The sequence below is a fragment of the Lithobates pipiens genome, unplaced genomic scaffold (genome assembly GCF_037356315.1).
Source record: "Lithobates pipiens isolate NorthernLeopardFrog02 unplaced genomic scaffold, aLitPip1_a1.2 Scaffold_8, whole genome shotgun sequence".
Classification (NCBI taxonomy): Eukaryota; Metazoa; Chordata; class Amphibia; order Anura; family Ranidae; genus Lithobates; species Lithobates pipiens.
This window is the reverse complement of record NW_027507903.1, coordinates 493,886,587-493,896,181: the sequence shown is the minus strand read 5'-3', so window position 1 is coordinate 493,896,181 and position 9,595 is coordinate 493,886,587. Positions and strand designations below refer to the sequence as shown.

The following is a 9,595-nucleotide window of genomic DNA, read 5'->3' as shown; positions in this document are numbered from 1 at the left end:
ATGGAATAAAGTCACATACAAATACATAACTAGCAAAGAAGTCAGTGTGCAAGATAGGAAGCAGACGCAGACAATGGCCTTAAAACCAGACTCCTATGTGGTTCTAAACGATGGGCACAAGATGCCAGTGATCGGGTTCGGTACCTATGCCCCCGAACAGGTAGGATGCAGACTTTTATTTATTTTCTTATGAAACCAAATGTATTAAAAATAAAACAATAAGGTTGAGTTTACACAGTGGCCAGGAGGGTTGTAAAAACAGGCGGTTGAACTGGAGTTTTACCAGTTGCATATGTAGCGATACCCTCGAAGGAGCTGATTTTGTTTGTTCAGTTCGTTACTTGGCCTTTTCAACCCTAAAAACAGCCTCAACCTCCTCTGGCAATAGTGTAAATGCTATGACCAACGAGAGACACACACTTTATGATAAAACACAGAAATTGTCTTTACTGCAATATTTCTGTGGAACAACAACAGACAGTAACAGTATATAGTCAAGTAATCAACTAGAGAGCAATAACTGAGATTTAAGAGAAATATAGCTCTCAATCCTATATTCAAGCTGCTTTCAGGGGATTCCAAACCTTAGACTGTCACCAAGAGCAGAGGCACACTTAAATGGTAAATAAAGCACAATATGACACTTTAAATCGGATTGGTTAGCTTTACTCAGGTCAACTTTATGAGTCCAGACAGGAGGAGAGCAGAGAAATGACCCTCTTTGTGTCAGGCCTCTCACTACTGTCCCCGGACACCACAGGCCCAACTTTACACACTTTATTCAAATCAGCATAGAGTGGCTTAACCTCCTAGATAAGCTGTCCCAATCACCCAATGCATATACAGCAGCGATATGCGGTGAGGTCAGTGGCTGCTGAGACACTGGCTAGTATCAGAGCCAGATACACACACAGGTTACATATGCCGCAATCATTAGAACGAGAGCAATAATTCTAACACTAGACCTCCTCTGTAACTCTAAACATGTAACCTGTAAAAAAAATGTATAAGCGTTGCCTATGGAGATTTATAAGTTCTGAAGTTTTGCACCATTTTAACAAGTGCGCACAATTGAAAGGGTGACATGTTAAGTATCTATTTACTCGGCGTAACATCATCTTTCACATTATACGAAAAAAATCAGGCTAACATTAGTGCTTTTTTAATTCATGAAACAGTTTTATTCCCCAAAAAAACGCATTTAAAAAAATTGCTGTGCAAATATTGTGTGACATAAAAAGTTGCAACAACCACCATTTTATTCCCTAGGGTGTCTACTAAAAAATATATATATAAAATATGCGTGTATATATGTTTTTATATATATTATTAGGGCTGTGGAAAGGAAAGATTAATTCCTCGATTAATCGTTAATTTTTTTGATCGATCAAATTTTTTTTGATCGGTACTCACATTTCCGCCGGCTTCCGAGTCTTCAGGGAGTTCCATCAGAGATCCGGTGACGTCACAGACATCAATGTCATCGGACTACTCCCCCCTTCCCCAAGTGGCTCCGTCTGCTAACAAAGGGAAGGGGGAGGAGTCCGGTGACATTGAAGTTCTGATTGAATGTAACGTATATGGGGGAGGAGCTACGCACCTGCTGCTGCCCTAAGGAACTAACACTACTGTTGGTTTTACATGCTGTGTTTTTATCATCTTTATGTGAGTAGTTTGTGTTTGAGCACAAAAATTAAATCTTATACTTAAATGGTGAGCACTTAGATCTTTTCTTTCTACCCATGACCTGGCGTCCTTGCTGAGATCTAAGGAGATGTGAGAGAAGTTTATGGTCCGTGTTAACCCTTTTGATACCCGCTTGCATGACCACCTGTTTGCACAGGGGTCCATACCAGAAGGTGAGAGCGATTAGTTAGACCGGAGGTGGAGGGACTGGTTGTCACACTACTGTGGAAAAATAAATTACTTACGTCAGTGCTACAGTTTGAATTTAAAACGTATTTGTGTGAACTGTGAAGTTAAGTCATGGATTGTGGAAAAAAACTAGTGTCGGGTGATTGTATATAGTGTACACCACATTTATCACTGACTAGTGCAGAGTTGCAATGCAAGGAGATCAGCTAAAAGTAGTTGGATCTGTATGTGCATTATAATTAATCGAAATTAGTCGATTAAAAAAAGCAGGTGGCTTAACAGGAAAAAATTACTGAAGTTTGAGGGTATAACTTCCAACCAGAAATTTCACAGTAAATAGATAATATAATACATATATGATTTAGCTTGAGTATAACAGTACCTTTTCAACAGAATCAGTTTCTCGCACTTAACTGTGTGAGAAAAACATGGGATTGTGGGTAAATCTTATACCCAAACACACTTTTTTTAATTTGAAAATCCATGGCATGTGAAACACACTCAAAAACTTCACCCGGTGCTGAAAAAATGTGCACACACATAAAGAGTGAAACACAAAAACATGGAACGGTGTACACAAGCCCTCTAAAATCAGAGGGCCTTGCCCTGATCCCCCAGGGCGTGAGGCTCCAGATGGGGACTGGGGTATTTTACACTTGGTCCATCCAGATCCCTTTCCCTGGAGGGTCTGCCGAAACAGACCCACCCAAGTACTTGGTGGGGCTCCCCCGAAGGGAGACCCCACGAGAGAGAGAAAACCAAGACAGAAGGCCATGTCCACCCCCCCCCCCCCAGACTTTCAGGGCAGGCCTATACCCTACCAGTTACACTAGCAAAAATGGTGTAAAAAAACATAAAAATACAAAAAGTGACAAACATGGGTTTAAATAAAAGAAAGTGGGGGAGAAGGAAGTGGAGGGGAGAGTGAAAAGTGGTCATTGTGTTAAAACAAGGACCAGGCCCTAAGGCCAGGAATCAAAAATGTATCCGGTCCCAGCCAAAAGACCAAGACCAGGAGGAAAAAGAAATTGTGATATGGTGCCATAAATCAAAGTGACCCTCACTCACAGTGATTGTACGGCACCCCTGGCCTGCCACTCCAGGGTCACATACACCATGGGCTTCTTTTCAGGTCTGACCCTCAGCTGGACCAGTGTGGCCCTCCATCTCTACCAGATAGAGAGCCCTTCCAGGTTTTCTTGGGGATAGCCGCTGACTAGAAACAGCCTCCACCAGTACTAGCCTTTCCAGGCCCCCATCAACCCAGCGGAATTGCATAGGACCACCCCGACCCCTCTTCAGGGTGATGCCAGCTCCTCTACCGGATGCTGACAGGAACAGAGTCCACACCAATCCTAGCCAGAAGGCCGAGAAAACCCAGCCCTTTGGCCAGACCACATGCAGCACCCGTCCTCACCAGGAGCACCCTTTAAGCCTGCTTGGATATGACCATCATTGGCCTCTATAGCCTAAGAGTGCCTTAATGTGGCCCCCAATGAGACAGGCTGTCCAGGTATAATTACACCATCAGATTTGCATAGCTTCCCCCTTTGGGAGTAGCACAGCGCATCTTTTGGCAACTGATAAGAACAGATACTACACTTGATCTTAGCCAAAAGACTGAGAAGCCTAAATGTCCCAACTGGCGGCAGAGGCCAAATTGTACAGGGGAGATCACCTAGAGACAGCATCTTACCCTCAGGTCAGATCTATTCCTCCACCTCGTGCTGACTGCCCTCTCTAGGAATCAAAATGGAGTCTCTCTTTTCCTGCCAGCGGAGCATGCTGGGATTTGTAGTTCTGCCTCTTTAAAAGTCAGTGAGGCTGCTCTGTACTGAGACTTCATATTCCAGAGTTCTTTGCAGCTGCTTCCTGCAGCTTAGTACAGTCCATCTGATTGGCTGATGTAACTGTGTCTTTAATTGGCTCCTCTCCTGCCAGTAGGAACACATGGGAGGTTGCAGGGTGAATAGCTCTGTGCGAGTCAGTGAGAATATGGGGGGGGGGGGGTGAAAAACCCTTGCAGGAACTGACAGGCAACTCTCCCTCTTTCAGGCTGGAAGGTCTGTGTACATCACGGCAGCCAATCTTGCGGGGTCACGGGTGAAAGAGTGAGGCACCCGCTACACATGTTAGTACTAACCATTGCATGTCAGTACTTACCACTGCAATGTGGTGAAAATTGTACCATGTGTTGCACCAAACACAACCCATTCAAGAGAATAGGGGCGACTCTGCAAACTGCATGTATTCTCATACAAAATTCCAATTCAGCAGAAAAAATTCCAAAGGTGGCAGTATCATCTTCTGAATGTCTGATAGTTACAGCTTTAGCGTTGTCAGAAAAGTGATTGTTCTTCAGAGACCAAGACTTTTGACAGAATTCAGATAATAAAATTGCACAGTGGTGTACGTTCAAAGGCTGTGTATTAATGATAGTACATCTGTACAGCAGTTGTTATAGAATATATGAAACATTGCAGGCTTCATTCACACTTGTTGCATTATGGCAATGGGTACAAAAGCACACGCTTTCTCGCAACACACAAAAAGCTGCCAGTCACCGATCTGTGCTCAGAGTGAACCCGAGAATTAAGCGATAAATGGTCTTTGATTGTTCAGTTCTTGATGTAAAGGAGGTGAGGAACACCAAAAAGCATGGTACTCCACCAGGGGCTTTGCTAGGTTGCAAAAAGACTAGGGGCTTCAGTACGAACTCCGAGTCCGGCACTGAGGGGGTGTTACCTACCAGACGCACACTGACCTACCTGACCCGCACTGACCTACACTGAACAGTTGTGGTGCCATTCATTCTTAATGGTACCTGTATGATCCTTACCCTACATTGGGATGTGCTGCAATACACTACAGTGCATGGTAGTGTTCCGCAGTGCCGGGACAAGGTACTCTAGAGCCCAGGGCGAACATGCCAAACTGCACCCCCCCAGATGTATTAACAGTATGTGTCAGCAAAAATCCCCCACAAAAAATTGGGCACTAATCTGCATGCGTATTCAATAAGTACAAATCCCCCTGCTGAAAACCCCCCTCCCAGCACAAATCTTTGGCCCCCATCCCCCAACACAAATGCCCACCCCCAAATAAAGTCACCCCTCTTAGCACAAATCATCTACTTCTCAAATTTCCCCTCCGAGTACACATCTTCTACCCCACCCCATATCCACCCCCCAGCACAAATCCACCCCCAAACTCAAAAATGGCTTCTCCTAGCACAATTCACCTCCCCCTTCAGCATATCACCTGTTCTAGTACAACCCCCCCAAATCCCCCCGCACCCGGCACAAATACTCTTCCCCCATCCTCCCTCCCAACACAAATCCCCCTAAATCAACACTCCTAGCAATTTTTACTCCTTGCCTCCCCTTCCCCAAATTGCCTCTCTCAACACAAATTCTCCCCACTCCTCCTCTCCTCCAACCCCCCCCCCCCCCCCGCCTTACATGAAACCACAATGCCAAGGGCAGCTTCCTCTCCTCTCCTGTCCACCCCTTGTCCCAGCCTTGGTGTTCTGCTTTACAGTGTATGCAACTATTTTAGCGCATTAGGCCCTTTCCCTTTCAAATAATAACCTGATAATACGTAATGCACTATGAGAGTGTGAATCCAGCTTGAAAGAGATATTAGATGTTTTCCATAAGCAGTTACACACATTGACAAAAGACACTGGGTTCAACCCTGTCAGTAAACTAATATTAAATGCAGTGTGTTGGACTGGTTGGGGAACTGATGAATCCAGTAAGATCTGCCTACATCCTGACTTACCAGTATCAGAAGGTCAGTAATCAAGCATATTTGACGTTGGGATGGGAGTTTTATTTGCCATGCTTTGAACTCTTTTCCCCTTATTTTTGATTGCCATTTTTGTTGCTCTAATTTCACCTTTTCTTCTTTTTATTGTTATACTTTGCTTGTGACATTGCAAGTTCACATTTTCAGTTTAAATAAACTGAAATCAAACCCAAAGGCAAAATAGAGTAAAACTGAACCAAAAGCTCTGAAAGGCAATCCATTGATTTTTCAAATGTTAAACTGGTAGATTTCGGGTGAATCAATGTATTTAAGATACCTGCCTTTCTCTATGTTCTTAGACATTCCCCTGTGTGGATACCCAGAAAGGTTTTCTGTCTAAGAAATACTACCCTACTTTCCTTTCTCTGGGGCATAGGTCAGCCGAGATTTAAACTGACAGTGTTAAAGCGACCCTGGGGTGAGGGAGGTCTGGCCTGTCCTGACCTGCATAAATACTTCTTGGCTGCCCACAGTTGGTTACTTTTAGATGAGCCCAAGGCAGCAGTGGTTCTGGAAGTTTGGGCTCCTATTTGGTGTTGCGAAATGTAATCAAAACGTAATCTATCGTGGACCCTCCGCAACTTTTCCCCTGACGGTGGCTTTGGGAACTGTGCTGAAGGCATGGTCAGTGGCTCTTTACTTGCACCTTTTATGTCAATATCAGATCCTAGCTTTGCCCTGCGGGTCAGTTACAGACCTTTGATGGGTTGAAATAAAAATATGACCTGTCTAATTCTTATTTGTTTAGGTTTTTGCTTAGGCATGCTTTTAGCACTCAATTTGAGAACTCTCAAGTGGCTTTTTATACGTCGACTCTGGAGGACTTACTCAGAGACTAATCTATGATCAAGCCTTTGTCCAACATATACAAAGAACTGTTGCCTAAAATCCATATGGGACTTGAAACTCTTAAAGCTAAATGGGTGGAGGACTTCCCTACAATCGATACGGAAGATTGGGAAGATGTGTGGGAATGCTCCTTCTCACATCTAGTTTTCACAAGGGATAGACTAATACAGTTTAAAATTATGCATAGAGTGTATTTCACACCCACACGTTTACATAAATTATACCTGACTATCTCAACTTCCTGTTGACATTGTGTTGCACTCTCAGCGGGTTTTATCCATGTTTTTTGGACCTGTCCCCAAATCAAAGTCTTTTGGACTGAAGCCACTACAGTTATTTTAACTGTTACCACTATCCAGGTCCCACTTACAGTGGAGGTGTGTTTGTTGGATCTTGTTGACCCTCTGGCTCCTCAACGGGCGATCAAAACCCTTTTGGGATTATTACTCTATTATGTACGCAAGGCCATTGTACTCCGGTGGAAATCCTTTGCTGCACCATCTGTTAATTTTTGGAAATAGTTAATTAGCTCAGTCTTGCCGTTATACAAGGCCACTTACCTGTCTAGAGGTTGTGCCAAGAAGTTCCATAGAGAGAGTGTGTATCTTCTTAGTGAGCCCAGTTCTGAAGATTGTTTCGGAAAAGCTTCTGTGATCCAACCTGCACAGGTGGTTCGAGTGTACCAATTTTTTGATTGTTTTAATATATTTTAGTTTTGTTTTGTTGTTTGTATGTTCGAGCCTGGGTATGTCCAATAGGCATGGTTTTGTACCTCAAAAAAAGAAAAAAAGGTGGATTTCTGACTGGCATAAACAATCAGTGTTCTATGAACCAATACCAGTAATAATGCTGTTGGTTTGTTGATACAGAACATCATAAGTATTGTCAGTACCAGGATAAGTGTGCAAAGTACAATTTTTTGCTTAGTATAGCATTTCACTTTAGTGTAGTACTTTTTTCCATATAGTATTTTGAAGGCTAGGTTCACATTTGTGTTTTGCATCCTGAAAATGTACAGAAACTACAAGTGCAGTGAGGTTACCAGTGTGGGAAATCATGCTGCGGTTTCCAGTGTGTGGGGGTGTCATTAAGATTAATGACACCTCCATGCATCTCTTGAGTGGCAGCATGTTTTTCTGTGCAGTTGGTTGTGACTGTAGGAACAGGTGCAGTCACACAGCGGCAACCTATCCTTAATGTGCATTGCATTAAAGCCCAACAGAACATTTGGTTTCAATCCACATCCTAAGTACAAAAGAAATAACTCTTGCTTGCTTAGAAGCAGTAGTCTCTCTGAAGATGACTGATATCCTGCTGCGTCAGATATAGAGCTCTCTAATCAGAAAAGCTCACACTCTCGGTTCAAAGCAGAGCTATAGGTCAGACTCAGCAGAGTAGGAAGGGTCCTACGCTGCTGCATGATTGAATCTTCAGTCTAGAAATTACTGTAAGACTTTGCAGATCTATGTTTTAGTGCACCAAGAATGTATTTAGTTGATTAAAATGAATGCTCAGTTGGGCTTCAAGCCATCCCATTCATTTAAAATGTGGTGCCAACACACTTTAATGATTAAAAACCTGTATGTGACCCCTGTTTTTTTTTTATGCAAAATTCCACAAAGCATGGCGTGTGTAACAACGCACTACCTAAACCAGGGGTAGGCAACTCCTGGCACTGGTGCCACAAGCAGCACACAGAGCCTCTTTTGCCGCCACTCGACTCACTCCCCATCAGCAGAGCAGCGTAGGGAAGTGTCAGTGAGATACTAATGCATTTCAATCTCAGAGTTCTACATGCCACACCTGCACTGAGGGGGAGGCACTGTGCTCCACACATTGTAAAAGATGGGAAACATTGTTTGGTTCTCTAACTTTGCTGTAGCTGCGTTCATTAGCTTTTGTGATGGGGGAGAGATTGGGTGCAGCTCTGCTCTTCTCATCTGTCCCACCTGTTAAGAGGTGGGACAGATGAACAGGAGGGTACTACAGCGGTGGGGCCGATGTGCAGGGAGATACAGTGGTGGAAGAGACGAGAAGGGTGTTCAGCAGTGGGACAGAAGAGCAGGGGGAGCAGGGGGGTTCAGTGTTGGGCCAGATGAGCAGGGGGGTTTAGTGTTGGGGCAGATGAGAAGGGGGTTCAGGGGTGGGACAGAAAAGCAGGGGGTAGAGCAGTGGGGCAGATGTGAAAGGAGGAGTACTGGTGGGACAGATGAGCAGGGGGTTAAAGTGGTGGGGCAGGAGAGCAGGGGGAACAGAGGTGGGGCAGGAGAGCAGGGGGTACAGGGGTAAGACAGATGTGCAGATGAGAAAGGGGGTACATTGGTGTGATAGATGTGCAGGGGGGTTACAGTGGTGGGGCATATGTACAAGGGGTTAAAGTGGTGGGGCAGATGAGCAGGGGGTTACAGTAGTGGAGCAGATAAGCAGGGGGATACAGTGGTGGGGCAGATGAGCAGGGGGATACAGTGGTGGGGCAAATGAGCAGGGGGGTACAGTGGTGGGGCGGATGAGCAGGGGGGTACAGTGGTGGGGCGGATGAGCAGGGGGGTAGATGTGCAGGGTAGTACAGTGGTGGGGCAGGTGTGCAGGGGGGTACAGTGGTGGGGCAGATGTGCAGGATAGTACAGTGGTGGGGCAGATGTGCAGGGTAGTACAGTGGTGGGGCAGATGTGCAGGATAGTACAGTGGTGGGGTAGATGTGCAGGGGGTTAGAGTGGTGGGACAGATGAGCAGGGGGGGTACAGTGATCTGAGGTGTGGAGTTGCAGGAATTGGAGCTGATCTGAGGTATGAGAGTGCAGGATGTTAATTTCTCACTACTAAAGTAGTTAACGGCATTTACTTTATAAAAAGTCTTTTGTGATTGAGAGTGTGAAGTTGACATCTTTTTGCTATAAAATATGCATGCTCAATTGCTTTTAAAACATTTTTCGGCACACTGTGTTCAAAAGGTTGCCTACCCCCGACCTAAACTAACATGCTTTAACATTGTAGATCAAAAAAATGAAAATAGTTCTGCTCGAATGTCTCCCCAAACCTGTGTCTGTCAGATCAGCATTAAG

General features: G+C 44.7%; 1 protein-coding gene and 1 pseudogene across 1 annotated transcript in view; one reads left to right on the top strand and one right to left on the bottom strand.

The window, feature by feature from the left end:
• LOC143960479 (aldo-keto reductase family 1 member C1-like) overlaps positions 1-9,595 on the top strand; it is a 44,487-nt gene continuing 34,892 nt past the window's right edge. The window contains exon 1 of the mRNA XM_077469126.1: positions 1-160. Within this exon, the coding sequence (XP_077325252.1) occupies positions 74-160 (87 nt within the window). The 5' untranslated portion in view covers positions 1-73. The remainder of the gene's footprint in view (positions 161-9,595) is intronic.
• Positions 3,390-3,507, bottom strand: LOC143964646 (U2 spliceosomal RNA; annotated as a pseudogene).